This window comes from Chelonia mydas, chromosome 4 (genome assembly GCF_015237465.2).
Source record: "Chelonia mydas isolate rCheMyd1 chromosome 4, rCheMyd1.pri.v2, whole genome shotgun sequence".
Lineage (NCBI taxonomy): Eukaryota > Metazoa > Chordata > Testudines > Cheloniidae > Chelonia > Chelonia mydas.
In genome coordinates, this window is record NC_057852.1 from 54,412,879 (window position 1) to 54,430,128 (window position 17,250).

Below are 17,250 nucleotides of genomic sequence, written 5' to 3' on the forward strand. Positions count from 1 at the left end.
TCCCCGGTGCCGCCCAGGGGATCTAGATCTCTGGCACTGTTAGAGAGGCAATGATCTCCAGCACCCAGCTCTCAGCATCGATCCCCGATGTGGAGACATTGGCACTGTGCAATACTGGTTGGTGCTGCCATGGTCGTCCAGGTCCAGATCGGGGTTGTCGGACTCAGATGCGGAATCATTCCACTCCTGCCACAGTGGGCGCTGTTCCCACAAACGTAGGAGCAAGGCACCTGTAGCTTGGCCTCCGCACTGGCAGCCTCAGCTGCAATGGCCCTTTTGGACTCCCGGGCTTATTGCCAGGTCCAGGGTTTGTTCTCCAGGGACTCTCGTTCAGTTGTCTCCGAAACCAGAGCACCCCAACCACTTAGGGATCGCCCAGCCCCTAGGGGATCAGAGACTGCTACTTTCTGTGAGCAGGTGGCCCAGGTCATCAGAGGTTGCCACGGTGACCATATCGATTGCGGACCAGGCTACAGTTGCAATGTGGGTCAGCCCACAGGGCCCAGATATCAAACAGGAGGAGGCCAGAGAGTTTGAGGGACAAGAGGACCCCATGCCACTCCTAGCCTCCTCATCCTCGTCCCCGATGAGGCAGTAGCAGGGGCCTCGGCTTCTGGACCTCCACCGATAGATCATAGGGCATAGCAGGACTTCCTGTGCAGGATCGCCTGCAACATGGGGTTGCAGGCAGAGGAGGTTATCAAACCCTATGGTTGATATCCTAACACCAGAGGCCTGCCCAGGGTTGCTCTGCCCAATTAAAGCTATACAGACAATGTAAAAATGCTCTGGCATCCATTCTCCCCCTCCCTGCCCAACTGGAAGGGGCGTCGAATGCAAGTACTTTGTCCCTTCCAAGGGATAGGAGTACTTGTTTCCTCAGCAGCAGCCGTGTTCCCTGGTTAATGAGAGAAAGAGAGAGAGACGGGCAACAGGGGCCGACTCCAAAGTCAAAGGAGCCAAAACGGTTAGACCTATTTGGTAGGAAGGTCTATTTCACTGGGGGCCTACAGCTGAGGATAGCTAGTCAACAAGCTATCCTTAGCAGATATAACTTCAACTCGTGGGCCTCGGTGTTTAAGTTTAAGAAGCTTATACCATCAGACTCCAGAGCCGAATTTACGTCTATCATTGAAGAAGGAAATCAGTGGCAAGGACCTCCCTTCAAGCATTCCTTGATGCGGTGGACTCTGCCACCCACACACTTTCGTCTGGTCCAGCCATGAGAAGGGGTGCATAGCTGCAGGCGTCTGGTCTACCTCCAGAAGTGCAGCAAACCCTGCTGGACCTTCCGGGGCGCAGAGTTATTCTCAGACCAGACTGATTTTAAGTGCACAGCTTAAAGGACTCTAGCAATGATGAAGTCGCTGGGGATGCATACCCCAGCAAAACATTTCAATCCCCAACAACAACGGTTCTACCCTCCTCGTCTCAGACAAGACTTTTACAGGTGGCTAGAAATTCTAGGTGCAAACCAATCCACTCCCAGTCAGGGCAAGGCCAGGGCCCAACCAAGCCATTGTCTGGCTCAAAGCAGGCCTTTTGAAAGTGCACCTGAGGACGGCATACCCACCATGGCACCAGATCTTCCCCCTTACTTTTTGAATTGCCTATCCCACTTCTACTGTGCATGGTCCCAAATAACATCGGACCAATGGGTTCTTCGCATGGTAGAGGTGGGATATTCTCTTCAGTTCTGCTCCTTCCTTCCCTCCCTCCCTCCCACCCACCTTCCCCATCCCTCCTCAGGGACCCTTCTTACGAGCAACTTCTTATCCAGGAGGTGTAATCGCTCCTAGATGTAGGGGCAGTGGAGGAGGTTCCTCAGGAGCAAAGCGGCAAGGGATTCTACTCTTACTTCCTCATCCCTAAGGCAAAGTGGGGGTCTCAGACCCATTTTACATCTGCGTGGTTCATGATAAAGTTGAAATTCCACATGGTCTCCCTGAGCACAATTATCCCTTCCCTTGATCCGGGAGACTGGTACGCCACCCTCGACATGAAAGACGCGTACTTGCACTTAGCCATTCAACCTCAGCACAGACAGTTTCTGCGGTTTGTGGTCAGCCATAAACATTACCAGTTCACGGTCCTCCCGTGCGGCCTATCGACTGTGCCCTGGGTATTCACCAAGTGCATGTCGGTGGCAGCAGCCTTCTTCCGCAGGAGGCAGGTACAGGTATATCCCTACCTAGAAGACTGGCTGCTGTGGGGCCGTTCCAGAGAGCAGGTGGAGTCTCATGTCCAACTAGTCAAATCCATGTTTTAGAGACTAGGTCTCCTCCTCAACATGAACAAGTCAACCCTATCACTGACCCAGAGAATAGAATTAATCAGGGCAGTGCTGGACTTGGTATAAGCGAAAGCGTACCTACCAGACACATGATTTCAAGCCATGGCAGGCGTCATTCAGAGCCTCATGCAGTACCTGACCACTATGGCGCGGGGTTGCCTGGCCCTCCTTGGCCACATGGCAGCCTGCACTTACGTATCAGGCATGCCAGACTCAGGCCACCCCAAGTGTGGCTCACTTCTGTATGTCGCCCATGGCGCAACAGGCTGGACTCAGTACTTATGTTGCTACAAGTACTCCAGTCCCTCCAGTGGTGGCTCGACCTCCGTACTGTGTGTGAGGGAGTTCCTTTCAACAACCCACCTTGACCCTAATAATGGACACGTCATCGTTGGGTTGGGGGGCACACCGGGAGGGCCGCCAGACGCAGGAACTGTGGTTGCAAGACGAGCGCTCTCTTCACATCAATATCAGGGAGCTCCGAGCAGTACGATTGGTGTGCCAAGCGTTCCAGTCCATGCTACAAGGCCATTGTGTGGCAGTGATGACAGACAACACCACTGCCATGTTTTACATCAACAAGCAGGGGGGGAGTGTGTTCCTCCCCCCTATGTGAAGAAGCCCTTCAACTTTGGGAGTTCTGCATACCCCACTCCATGCACCTGGAGGTGTCCTATCTCCCAGGAGTGCAGAATGAACGAGCGGACCACCTCAGCAGATCGTTCGCAATCATGAGTGGTCTATCTGACCCGATATCAAACACTCCCGTCTTCCAAAGGTGGGGATTTTCCCCAAGTCAACCTGTTTGCCACCAGGAACAACAGGAAATGCCCGATGTTCTGCTCCTTTCAGAACTACAGCCCGGGCTCCCTCTTGGATGCATTCCTACTACCCTGGGGAGACGACCTCATGTATGCCTTCCCGCCGGTCCCTCTCATGCACAGGGTACTACTCAAGATCTGCAGAGACAAGGCAAAGGTAATCCTCCTTGCTCCAGTGTGGCCCCATCAGCATTGGTACATCACGCTTCTGGAGCTGTCAGTGGACGACCCAATAGCTCTACCACTCTGCTTTGACCTAATCACACAGGGCCATGGTTGCCTTCACCACCCAGACCTTCAGACCCTCCATCTTATGGCCTGGAAGCTTCATGGTTAAATCCGACAGAACTCCTGTGCTCAAGTCCTGTCAGGAATGTCCTTCTTGGTAGTAGGAAACCATCCACCAGGGCCACTTATTTAGCCAAGTGGAAAGGGCTCACGTGCTGGTGTGAGGAGCATCCTATAGCTCCCTTACAGGCATCAGTTCCGCTCATCTTAGAGTATCTCCTACACCTGAAACAATAAGGCCTTGCACCGTTGTCTATTAAAGTACACGTCTCGGCCTTCCACCTGGGAGCATCTGGCTGTTTCGTATTCGCCAATCCCATAGTAGAGTGTTGCTTGAAGGGGCTGGAAAGGTTATACCACGTTTGTCAGCCAGTACCTGTGTGGGACCTTTAACCTGGTATTATCCGGGCTCTTATCGTCTCCCCCCAGCCCTCCCCGAGCGATTGGCAACTTGCTTTTTGCTCTATTTGTCCTGGAAGGTGGCCTTCCTGGTCGCTATCACATCAGCTAGGAGGGTGTCTGAGTTGAAAGCACTAACTTCTGATCCACTTTACACAGTCTTCAAGGTACAACTCAAGCTTCACCCAGCTTTTCTTCCCAAGGTGGTGTCTCGTTTTTGTACCACGAAAGATATCTTCCCGCTTGTTTTTTTATCCCAAGCCTCATATCAGTGCCCGGGAACAACTGCTTCATTCACTGGATGTTCGGAGGGCGTTGGCATTCTACATTGAGCGCACTAAGCCATTCAGAAAATCGAGCCAACTATTCATAGCAGTTGGAGATCGGATGAAAGACTCCTGATCTCTTCAAAGTGTATTTCGTTTTGGATCGCAGACTGTATCCACACATGCTATGAGCTGGCCAAGGCCCCGGCTCCACCTATTACAGCAAACTCCACAAGAGCTCAAGCTTCTTTGGTGGCATTTCTGGCCCAAGTCCTGGTACAGATTTGCAGAGCAGCTAGTTGGTCATTGGTGCCTACGTTCACCTCTCAGTACGCCATCACCCATCACGCCGGAGACAGTGCAGCCTTCGGCAGAGTGGTGCTCCAATCAGTAGTTCCTTGACTCCGACCCCACCTCCAGGGTAGAGTTTGGGAGTCACCTGATTAGAATTGAAGTGAACAAGCACTCGAAGAAGTAAAAATGGTTACTCACCTTCTCGTAACTGTTCTTTGAGATGCGTTGTTCGTGTCTATTCCAATACCAACCCTCCTTCCCCTCTGTCGGAGTAGCCAGCAAGAAGGAACTGAAGGGGGGTCGGGTCAGCAGGATCATATATTGAGCGCCATAAAGGTGCCACTCAAGGGGTCTCCATGGCCAACCCAACGGGTGGTGCTAAAGGAAAATTTGCCGATGATCGTCCATGCAACATGTGCACACCTGATTGGAATGAATGTGAACAACCCGTCTTGAACAACGTTTACGAGAAGGTGAGTAACTGTTTTTAGAACCTTAAATGTCAGTTCTTTAATACAGCAACTCCTCGCTTAAAGTTGTAGTTATGTTCCTGAAAAATGCAACTTTAAGCGAAATGATGTTAAGCGAATCCAATTTCTCATAAGATCTAATGTAAATAGAGGGGGTTAGGTTCCAGGGAAATTTATTTCACTGAACAAAAGACTATATTTTATATATCTGTATATTAAAAAAAAATAGTCTTTTGTCCAGTTTATTTCTCTCTCTCTCTCTCTCTCAACATTTAATACTGTATACAGCAATGATGATTGTGAAGCTTGGTTGAGGTGGTGAAGTCAGAGGGTGGGATATCTCTCAGGGAATGCCTTACTGCTAAAGATGAACTAGCACTTGGTGGTTGTTAACATAGCCTCACACTCTGCGAGGCCGCACAAATCGAGGGAGGGGAGACAGCATGGCAGACAGAGACACCCTGTGTGAGAGAGAGAGATGCGCATTGCCCCTTTAAGTACGCTTACCCCACTCTAAGTAGATCAGCAAGTTGATACATCAGCTGCAGCCAGCAAGCTCCCTCTGTTCTGAGCCCTATTGTCTCTCCTCCCCCTCCCCCCACCGCTCTATGGAGATGAGGTAAGCAGGGGGCAGGAGCAGGGGAACACCCCCAGCAAGCAGGAGACTCCTGGGAACAGCTCCAAGGCAGAGGGCAGGAGCAGCATATGGCAGTGAAGGGAGGGACAGCTAAACTGCTGGCAATTGATGGACAGCTGCTGCATGGGGAACTTAGGGGAGCAGGGAGCTGATGGGGGGGGGGGAGTGGGGGGCTGCTGGTCCACCCTGGTTCCAAGCCCCCACTAGCTAGCTCCAACGGGCTGCTCTTTCTGCAAGCAGTGGACAAAACAGGCGGCTGCCAAACAATGTTATAAGGGAGTATTGTGCAACTTTAAACGAGCATGTTCTCTAATTGATCAGCAATGTAACAAGGAAACAATGTTAACTGGGACAACTTTAAGTGAGGAGTTTTCTTAATCTAGATTAGATTTTGAAAAATTAGTTTTAGTAATATTTTTCAGGTATCATTTTATCAGTTTCTCACATTTTGAAATAAATGTAATCTAACTAGATGCCCACATTGATTAATTTTTACCAGGTTTAAGAGTAAATAAAACCCCCAAAGCTAGTGTGTATATATAATTCTTAGCTATTTATTTGTTGAACAATTTTACTTTTCACCTCTAATAGGCTCACGAGTATTAATCTTTAGTCAGATGACAAGAGTACTAGACATTTTGGAAGATTACTGCATGTGGCGAAATTATGAGTATTGTAGATTGGATGGACAGACACCTCATGATGAGAGACAAGTGAGTTAATTAAAATAAAAATTAAATAAAATTGCGTACTCAAAATATACAGTTGCATTGACTACTTTCTTATTTCTACAGGATTCTATTAATGCATATAATGAACCTGACAGCTCCAAGTTTGTGTTTATGTTGAGCACGCGTGCCGGTGGTCTTGGAATCAATCTGGCTACCGCTGATGTCGTAATTCTTTATGATTCAGACTGGAATCCACAAGTAGATCTTCAAGCTATGGTAAGAATTCCAAGCCAGAAATATCATTATATATCAAAACTTGCTTTTCTTACAGAACTGCCATACAAATGTATATATTGCATTTCATAGTGCCCTGGGTTTGGTTCTATATATACTTTGGTCCATTTTAATTAAATAGTGCAGTCTTTTTAAAATTAAGACTGATGTCAGCTACTCTTGGAGCACAGAAATTAAAAAGGGCACAGCACTTAGGTCAAATTTGGCCTAAAACTTAAAGCCTTAATCTGTCATTTTAAGACATTGGAGTAATCATCACTAGTATCTCTTGAGTTGAATCAGCTTTTCTGTTACTAACTTGCATTATAGGGGCACACATGCTTAATCTTTATATCCAAAAATGTTGCTTCTCAGTCTTTGATCTTATGGAGATAACAATGTATTGACTTACACGTTACAGAACAAGAAAGTCAATATTTTTAAAACTTTCATATTAAAGGTATAAATTATAAAATATGTATGTACAAACAGGATATCTGTGTGCACATTGGCATGTTGAAAATCTGAGGATTTCAGCCAGGCTGCAGATATTTTCAGATATGCTTAATAAAGGTTGTTCAAAAGAATGACACAACAAAGGCGTAACAGGAACCAATGGATGGAAGTTAAAGCCGAACCAATGGATGGAAGTTAAAGCCAAACAAATTCCACTGTTCAAAAAACTAAGACTTGAAAGCAAAGCCTCTCTGGAAGATACTTTAGTCCAACACAAGTTATTAAACTCAATATAGGGATAAGTGGGTGAAATTTTCTGAGCTGTTTATATACAGGAGGTCAGACGAGATGATCTAATCTTTTGGCCTTAATATCTGTGAAATATCTGTTTAAAATATGTACTATGTCTTTTAGGCAGGAATCTTAAGCAAAGTGCACTGTTCTCTGTGCAAGAGACCTCATTAAATAAGCTTTATAATGCCAATAACTTTTTTGAGCAGCCATGTCAACTGGATTTATGAAAGGATTTTAACCTGAAATGTAGGGTTTTTTTGTTTTTGTTTTTGTTTTTTTTCCCCCCCACAAACAAGTATGGTGATAGCTACTCTCTTAAAACCTGATTTTAAATTCAAGCAATAATTGTATGTATTTGTATTTCAATACAAACACTTTACTGTGCTATGTTAAATGACATGAGTATTTCACAATTTTCTGCATAGGACCGAGCACACAGAATTGGCCAGACAAAAACCGTTAGAGTGTTCAGATTTATCACAGACAACACTGTGGAGGAAAGAATAGTGGAAAGAGCAGAAATGAAACTTCGTTTGGATTCCATAGTCATTCAACAAGGCAAGTGTATTGACAGCTTTTCTACCTTTGTACTTTGCTATTTCTCTCCTTTGCCACTCCCCTTTTTTTCACATGTAAATTCTGGGTAAAATTTTGGCCCCGTTGAAGTCAGTTGGAGTTTGGCCATTGAAGTCAGCAGGGCCATGATTTCATATTCTGTTCTTAGGATGGAAGGGGATGATAAATTTAAATTTGTTTTTTTTCTTGTGTGGCAATCTTTCAGCATAACACTTGTTACTGCATTATGGAATGACTAGGGCATCCCAGATGGCTAAGAATGTGTATACTTAAATAAAAATATAAAAAGTGAAAATGCTTTAAAGAGGGAAGTGTAATAATAAAGTTTCATTTCTGTGTCTAGTTTTAGGGTAATGGAATAAAAGAGTAAGGCTGATGTAACTCTGTACATTAGCCTAACCCAGGGGTTTTAAAACTTCCTTGCACTGCAACCCCCTTCTGACAAAAAAAAAAAAAAAATTACTTCATGACCCCGGGGGGGGAGGGCAGGACCAAAGCCTGCCCAAGCCCCACTGTCCCGGAGGTGCAAAGCCTGAGCCTCACCATTCTCGGCAAGGGGGTCAAAGCTGAAGCTCAAGGGCTAACTTTTTGACTAGTCTAACTTGAAATCAGTTATTTTTAAAAAGTACCATAGCTATTGCTGTCATGTTCACAGGGAGATGTGGACTTGAAATTGTGAAAATGCTGGCCAGGAATGAAAGGCTACATGGAAGACTTAAAATCCTGAGTCTGTTTTTTGATGGACCCCATTAATTTGTATTACCAAGCAAGAACCAGTCCTTGCTTAACTATCTAGATTTCTGTCAATTTAAAAAAAAAATTTTTTTAAATGTTGAAAATAGTTCTTGTGACTGATTTATGTATGGCCTGTGACAAACATAATAAACAAGGAGGGAAAGGAAGTGTTCTTTCTGTTCCTGACACATCCAAGTGATTGGTCTAAAATCACTAAGCTCTGCAATAAGGTATTGTCCTCCAATATTTTTGTCTTCAGGAAGACTGGTGGATCAAAATCTGAATAAAATAGGAAAAGATGAAATGCTGCAGATGATTCGACATGGAGCTACGCATGTGTTTGCCTCAAAGGAGAGTGAGATTACTGATGATGATATTGATGGTATTTTGGAAAGAGGTGCAAAGAAGGTGAGGTGCAAATTAAAGAAACCTGAGATGTATTTCTACTATGGATAATTTGAATAACATTACAAATGCAATTAAAATTTTTCAGACTAAAATTTACATAGTAGATCAGGAGTGTGTTTTTTGGCATTAAGATCCGTACTAGCAAGTCATTTTTGGAGTGTCTCTCATGAATGAGGAGGAGCTTTTTTGAAAAGTGTTTCACATTGATAACTTCTTTTCCAGACTGCAGAAATGAATGAGAAACTCTCAAAGATGGGCGAAAGTTCACTTAGAAATTTTACAATGGATACGGAGTCCAGTGTATACAACTTTGAAGGGGAAGATTATAGAGAGAAACAAAAGGTAATATCTGAATTTGTTTTGGAAGAATTCACTGGTAGTATTTGTATATGTTTACTGCATGTTGCTGGTTTGGTGAACATGTGATACGTAATATGAAGGTTTCCTTGCTCGTTAACTTTGTGGAAGGCTATTATTGTTTCACGTACTTTAGTTCTAGTTTTGTGTAAAATTTATACTTTGTATAAAATACCTTAGAACTTGAAGTCACTTTAATTTATTTCTTTAATATTATAGATGGCATTCACAGAGTGGATTGAGCCACCTAAACGAGAAAGAAAAGCCAACTATGCTGTTGATGCTTACTTCAGGGAAGCTCTTCGTGTCAGTGAACCAAAAGCACCGAAAGTGAGTTGATGTACTTTAAACCAGAAAATGATTGAAATGTACAGAAGACAGACTTATCTTAACTTGCTTCCAACTATAAATCAATTTGTACACTTTTTTATAAATTTCCATCAGTGGAAAATTTTTGTAAAATAAATGAATGGTGTATATAAAGGCATTTTAAAGATGCAAACTGGAGTGTTCAAAGGAATCTCAACATAGGACTCATGGAGGGAGAGGAAGATTAAAAGAATGAGATCTTTCAGTCAGGTGGTGGAAGATAAGGACAAAAGAGGGTGAGAAGTCTAGAATTAGATTCTAAATACCTAAGTAGATTTACCTTAAATAAACTTTCTCAAGCAATTCTTTGGCCTTCCCAGTGGTCCTACTTAAAATGTTTTTTTATTCTCCTAGTTTCTAACTTCTTAAACAACCCAAATTACATTTGATGTGCAGTGGTGTTATCCTTCTTTCCACAATATGAACAGTAGCTTTCCTCATACAGTATTACGAAGTAGTGTTTTGTTGTGACTGATGCTCCCAACTGTGCACAAGAGCATGAGTACCAACCTGTTAAAAACCATGGTACAAACCCCAAATTCTCTGGTAGTTAAAAATTAGATTTCACTCACCAACTTCAGAGTCTTAAGGCACTTCAAAAGCCTTAAAACGGAATCACAAAATCTGTCATCCCACACAGGTGAGCGTTTCTCTGTGATACATGGCCCCTTACATCAAAAATCACAGCAATATTTAAGTTACTCCTAATTCCAAAGGACTAGTCACTTACCCCAGGTTGATTATACTTTAGGTCTCTCATCAAATACAACACTTGTAGCCAATCCTATAGTAAACCATATGAAGACTTATTAAATATGAAAAGGAAATTAGAGAGTTATTTACAAGGTTAAAGCAAAGAAACATAGACATAAAAGTGAGTTACAGTCTTACCTTTCAAAAGATAATAGAGGCTTCTATAATCAGCAAGCACTGTTCTTTAGGGTTAGCCTAGGTTAAGCAGCTGGGGATCTCTTGCTTATGCCTAGAAACACCTCGCTCCCACAGAGTCTGAGCAGCACGGAGATCCTTAGTACCTTATGGCTTTTATCCCCTCCAGGCATGCTCTGAGCTGCAAACTCAGCTGATGGGAGGAGTCCATTTTCATGACTCATCTTCACGGGGGATGGGAGCAGAACAACAATAAGAGTCTTTAGTCTTTTTGTTGATGGTTTCTCATAAGAACATAAGAATGGCCATATTGGGTCAGACCAATGGTCTATCTAGCCCAGTATCCTGTCTTCTGACAGTGGCTAGGTGCTTCAGAGGTAATGAACAGAACAGGCAGTCATCAAGTGATTGGTCCCCTGTTGTCAACTCCCAGATCCTGGCAGTCAGAGCCTAGGGACACCCAGAGCACGGGGCTGTCTCCCTGACTATCTTGGCTAACAGCTATTGATGGACATATCCTTCATGAACTTACCTAATTCTTTTCTGAACTCCATTAGAGTTTTGACCTTCACTACATTCCCTGGCAACAAGTACCACAGGGTGACTGCATTGTGTGAAGAAGACTTTCTTGTGTTTGTTTTAAACCTGCTGCTTATTAACACACAAACCAGTGGTCACACAATGAAATTATGTGAAGGAGTAAATAACACTTTCTTATCCACTTTCTCCACACCATTCATGATTTAAATCCAGATGTAGGGAGTTTCCAGGTGTAAGATCCAACTGTAGCCTGTCTGGTGGTATTGCGTCTCTTCTTTTGGGAGGGGCATCACAATTTTTGTAGAAGAGCAACTCTTCACACTAATGTCCCTTTCCTGCATGATGATTCATAGTGTCAGAGGCTCACAATACAACTGCTCAAATATTACATTACAATACGGAGCATGGATATTACAAGTAAAAGATTAATGCATGCAGCAAGTCAGACATTCAATAGAGTTGAAATACTAAACACTTTCTTATAATTCTAATACCTATTTTATCAATATTAACCCACAAGTGAGCCAGATAGATTCCAGGTATGTATCTTCATGTCCAGACATGAAGATCTTGGCATCAGCTGGCACCTGGTCTGCCAGTGTCCGTCTCCATTGTGAAACAAGAACAAAGGTTATTAACCTCTTAACAAAGGTTCTTGTGTATATTCTTATACAACCAAAGCTCTAGCTCGGGGTGGGCAAACTTTTTGGGCTGAGGGCCACATCTGGGTGAGGAAATTGTATGCAGGGCAGGGGGTTGGGGTATGGGATGTGGGAGGGGATGAAGTGTGCAGGAGTGGGCTCAGGGCAAGGGATTGGGGCAGAGGAGGGTGTGAGGTGTATGAGGGGGCTCAGGGAAGGGGGTTGGGGTGTAGAGTGCAGGAGGGGGCTTAGGGCAGGGAGTTGGGGGGCGGGGTGTAGGAGGGGTCTGGGGTGCAGGCTCTGGCCCAGCGCTGCTTACCTAAAGCAGCTCTGGGGTGGCAACGGCGTGCACTGTGGCCAGGGTTAGGCTCCCTGCTTGCCTGCCCTGGCCCGACACCACGCCGCGCCACGGCCCCTGGATGAGTGGGGGGCACAGGGCTCCGTGCACTGCCCTTGCTGTGCCTCCAGGTACCTTCCCTGGAGCTCCCATTGGCCGCAGTTCCCCATTCCTAACCAGTGGGAGCTGCGGGGGTGGTGGTGCCTGGAGGCAAGAACAACGCACGGAGCCCTCTGCTGCCCCCCATCTGAGCTGTGCAGGGATGTGGTGCCAGCCACTTCTGAGAGCGGCGCGGGGCCTGCGGATCCAAAGCCCTGGATCCGGCCCGCAGGCCGTAGTTTGCCCACCCCTGCTGTACCTTCTGATGGACTACAATTTTACTTCCTTTTTTTTTAAATTACATGGTTTCTGAATGAATTTAACTATAAGCAAAACATACTAAACTTGAAAGTGAATTAAATGTAAAGTATATATTTGATTTTTATTTATTTATTTTTTTAAGGCTCCACGACCTCCGAAACAACCTAATGTTCAAGATTTCCAGTTCTTTCCTCCACGTTTGTTTGAACTACTAGAAAAAGAGATTCTGTATTACAGAAAAACTATTGGGTACAAGGTATTAAAACTGCTCTTACACAGTATTTGTGTATGTGCTCTTCTGTCTTGAGAAACTTTAATTACTGCAATTAAAAATATTTTAATGATGACACTTTGTGTGTGCTGTTTTGTCACTCATAATTCAGATGGAGTACTGTTGTTTTGCATGCTGAAAAAATAATCAGCTCTTATCTGGAGAGTTCTGGTTAAATTCTGTGAAACTGAAATGTAAAAGTTGATGAAATTTCTCTCTCTCAGGTACCTCGTAATCCAGACTTGCCAAATGCAGCCCAAGCACAAAAGGAAGAACAGCTTAAAATTGATGAAGCTGATCCCCTTAATGATGAAGAGTTAGAAGAGAAGGAGAAACTACTAACACAGGTATGGTCATTCTCTTAAAATAACCTCCAGTTGTACCTAACTTCATTTGCTTTATCTTACAGATAGATATAGGAAAAGCCTTTTGACTCTGTGGAATAGACCACTGGTTCTCAAACTGCAATTGTGAATCTGGTTCTAGCATCTTTCTCCAACAGATATTCTGATACAAACCAGAATGAGACTTGGAAAATAGCTCCTAGGTGTGGCAGGCCGTTCGTTGAGCTCCCCCTGCTGGACACTCACCATGCTACTGTATTTGGATCTAAACACTGGATCCTGTGGGCATCTAAGCCCACTGAGTCTGAACAGCATCAGGGCTCTGCCTCTTGCTTCTGGCTCTCTAGTATCCCTTCTCAGACCCTGCAGTCCAGCTGCCTTAGGCCACAAGATCAATGCTGACCCCCTATCCCCAGTCTCCCAAGTAGCATAAGCACATCTTTTCCCAGAGTACTTCCAAGAACTTGAAGGTTTGCAAAGCCTTCTTAAATGTGCACCCCACCCCCAACTCACTCCCTTACATAGAGACTTACAAACTCATCCATTATCCTCACCACTCTTAAGAGTTTGTTTTAGGCCAGTCCATTCAGAGTACCCAGATCCTTCTCTCCTACTAAGCCTTCAAGATCTCTCTCACCTGTTCAGGTCCAATAGTAAAATGGTTCGTCTAGCTCAGAGAACATGTGCCTTTTATCAGCAACTGTGAGCACCTCTTCCTTTGTTCTGTTCTGCTGGGGAATTTCTATTGCCCCAACTCCCTCCCTGCAGACAAACTGGAATAACAAATTTCCTTCACTTGGTCAATCTCTTTAGCATGTCCATTGGATTGCCACGGTAAAGTCATTCCATATTAACAACTTATTTGATTATCCTGTAGCTGCTTTGTGACATGACATGGTTTTTGTCAGCAAATAGCTGATTTTAATACACACTGAGAGTTAATTATATACACAGAATTAATAAAATCAGTCAGAATTCATACGTTTTACATAGATTCCCCAAAGTATTATGAGGCAACAGGCGAAGAGGGGAAATTTGGTACTAATTAACATAAAGTCCTACTCGTGAGAAGGAAATAAACTAGATACAGAACAGAGGATAAATAACTAAGCCGATATATCCATTAAAGCAAGTTTAATTCAGCTTCTCAATAATGTACTGATAATTTTTCAAATAACAAATCAAGTGAGCTGTCTCTAAAATAATGTGTCTGGCTGAATATTATTATTTTAAAAAACAACAATGGTAAATAAAATTTGAGGTGGAAAAAAATGCTTTAAACTCAAAACTGGACCAGTTTGGTACTCACCAGGTTATAATCTGGTAGCTATTGGGGAATATCAGGGTATTTTTTTTATAAGCCAGTCTAGTTCCTAGTGGATAAGTATCCTCATCAAGGACGTTTACTACTGACATTTATTGAAGCGTTCTTTGCTGTATAGGGGTGGGCAGAAGCCCACAAGTTCAAACCTAGAGCTAATCTTTCTGTTAGGGCAAAAGCATTTGTGCATGGGAGAGATGTAGAGACTATTCTTGCAAAATATACTGGGTCATGCTAGATGATTTTTAACATATATTTTGTGATTCAGCTATCTATGACCGATGGAGCTCTTAAGAGGATTAGCTTCTGAGGGAGCTTGTTCCCTTCAAAGAATATCCATGGATGCCTCTATAAGGAGAAATCTTTGAAGGTGGAGGAAGAGGGTGTTTGATTAGGACCTTGAAATGGAAAAAGAAAAGTGGACTTGGGACTGGAGAGACAAGTGGGGATAATGTTTATAATTCTGGGATCTTCCTATGCAACAGTATTGGGGGGAGGGGAGGATGAGTAACCTCTCTCCCCCTCTGCTCTAGTGGAGAAAATGTTTTCACATTAGCATGAAACAAACTATACAAGAACAGACTTTAATGCTACTGGTGTTCTGTTGTTGTGCTTAGACAGTGATTCTCAACCAGTACATTTACTCCTGGGGTACGCAGAGGTCCTCCGGGGTTACATCAACTCATCTAGATATTTGCCTAGTTTTACAACAGTCTACATCAAAAGCACTAGTTAAGTCAGTACAAACTAAAATTTCATACAATTACTTGTTGTTCTGCTCTATATACTATACACTGAAATGTAACTAGAATATATATTCCAATTGATTTATATGGTAAATAAAAGAAAGTAAGCAGTTTTTCAGTAGTAGCGTGCTGTGACACTTGCACCTAGAGTCTTGTATGTGTGTCTTTAGTATTTAAATTGAAATTAATGTCTTGTTTTTTTGTTTTTTTGTTTTTTTTAAAATGAAGAAAACCCAACACAGTTAACTAAAAGATGTCTATATTGCTTCTTATTGCTTTCAAGGGATTTACCAATTGGAATAAAAGAGATTTTAACCAGTTCATCAAAGCTAATGAAAAATGGGGCCGTGATGATATTGAAAATATAGCTCGTGAAGTTGAAGGAAAAACCCCAGAGGAAGTCATTGAGTATTCAGGTAGTTTTCTCCTTGAATGACGTGAACGTATAACTAACTTGTAGTGGATGGTACCTGATGTATTTTGGCACTTTTCCAGTTTGAAATGCCTGTAAACATACACATTTTTTTTTTTGCTTTTGAGAAGTTTAGATAATGGCTCTTTAAGACATGGTGAAATAATTGATTGTTGGAAAAGGACATGGGTTATTTAGTCACGTATAGCCACTTAGTAGTTTAAAGCTGCACTGAGATTGAAATTAAGGAGAGTTGGATACCTAAGCGCTTTTGAAAATCCCAGTAGGTATTTGTCTGCATCTTTCGCTTAAATACTTTTATAAGTCTGGCCCCTGGTCTCCAACACTTTTAGACATCAGCCCTCCAGCCTTCTTGCCCCAATCCTAGTTTACCTCGTATTAGTAGCAGTGGGGTGTTGAGTTGCAGCTCCTCTGCAGAGGCAGCTGTGTCCTGTGGGTAGGGGGGAAAATTCTGGTCTGATGTACCTGAGGGAGTGTGTAGCAATAGGACTTTTCTGCAGAGATTGCCCATAAGCTTTTATAGCCATAACTGGCAAGCAGTGCTGAGCAGGGGAGCATCTGCTGACTCCCTGGCCCCTCTGCCTAGTCCAGTTACTTGCTCAGAGTAGGTAAACTGCTCCCTGGTTCCAAGTCCCACCCCCCACTTTCCTGTTACAGACAAAATAATTTTTCTCTTTTCCTTTGTTATTGTGATTGTTCACTCTAACGAATGGTGTGGGGGGAAGTGAAGAGGAGAAATGCTTTTTCTCTTTTAGTTTGGAATGAGGTTGGGAGGAATAGTGCCGGAGACTACCTGTTCAGATTGGTCCAATCAGGACAGCTCCTCATTCTGCTCTGATGAACCACAGGAGGCTTGTTGGAAGATGATGCACTCCTACAGTGGAGTGGATAGGCCTGCCCCTTTGGCACCTTCAGCTGCAATTCTCTTCTCTTCTCCCTCTGACCAACCCCCTCGTTAGTAATACTGGCTTTGGACATGGTGGGAGGTAGACTTGCGGATGAAGAGAGACCTCAGGCACAGAGCTGTCCACCCTACTTTGGGGAGATCATCATCTTCTGGCAGACATCAGGTTTGCCAGAGAGGAGTCCCAGTTTGACAAATCTAACAAGGTGTGCCAGAATGGAACTCTTGCTGTATTTGGGTTATGACTTAACGAAACTGGAGGGACGGGCGTGTGTCTTGTGTGCAGAAAGCCCTCCACTTTCTATCACTTCCCCACTCTCAACTATGTATATAAGGCTTCTGCATGGTATGCAAGTGGGGGAAGGCATGGAAGTGCTGATGTTCCTGTTCGTGACTGGGTAGGGAGGCCAGTCTAATACAGCCTAGATTACCCTTTAGCTTGTCCCACCTGTCATGTTTCCCTGGTTTTGGGGAAGACGTGGGCCAGCCAGTGGAGCTCCAAAGCAACAAATTGCCTGTGGATCACCAGACTAACTCTGCTTGGGTGAACCAGAGGTTCATTCTGACCTGCTTCTCACTTCCCATCTAACAAGGTTTTTAAACATTGATATACATGTTTGAAAGCTTTAGTTGGTATGGGAGGTGAGCATATCAAGCAGTGGGGCTGCGTTTGGGAGCAAGTGTGGTGACGCAACTGTATAGAGAGCTCTCAAAGAAGGGGCCCTGAGGGTTGGGGGAGTGAGGAGAGGCCCGGACCAGAAGGAGAAGGGACTATTTGTGTAATCTTGACCAACTAACATTGCAGCCCCATTCTTATAAAATGGGACTATTGGCCTGTGTTTGTAAAGCACTTTAAAG

The 17,250-nt window shown here is 43.9% G+C and overlaps 1 protein-coding gene across 2 annotated transcripts in view; it reads left to right on the plus strand.

The window, feature by feature from the left end:
• SMARCA5 (SWI/SNF related, matrix associated, actin dependent regulator of chromatin, subfamily a, member 5) overlaps positions 1 to 17,250 on the plus strand; it is a 44,081-nt gene that overhangs the window by 21,329 nt on the left and 5,502 nt on the right. For both annotated transcript variants that reach the window (XM_037897272.2, XM_037897273.2), the window contains exons 12-20: positions 6,060 to 6,181; positions 6,263 to 6,415; positions 7,588 to 7,720; positions 8,733 to 8,881; positions 9,104 to 9,223; positions 9,458 to 9,568; positions 12,516 to 12,629; positions 12,869 to 12,991; positions 15,339 to 15,471. In XM_037897272.2, the coding sequence (XP_037753200.1) occupies positions 6,060 to 6,181; positions 6,263 to 6,415; positions 7,588 to 7,720; positions 8,733 to 8,881; positions 9,104 to 9,223; positions 9,458 to 9,568; positions 12,516 to 12,629; positions 12,869 to 12,991; positions 15,339 to 15,471 (1,158 nt within the window). The remainder of the gene's footprint in view (positions 1 to 6,059; positions 6,182 to 6,262; positions 6,416 to 7,587; positions 7,721 to 8,732; positions 8,882 to 9,103; positions 9,224 to 9,457; positions 9,569 to 12,515; positions 12,630 to 12,868; positions 12,992 to 15,338; positions 15,472 to 17,250) is intronic.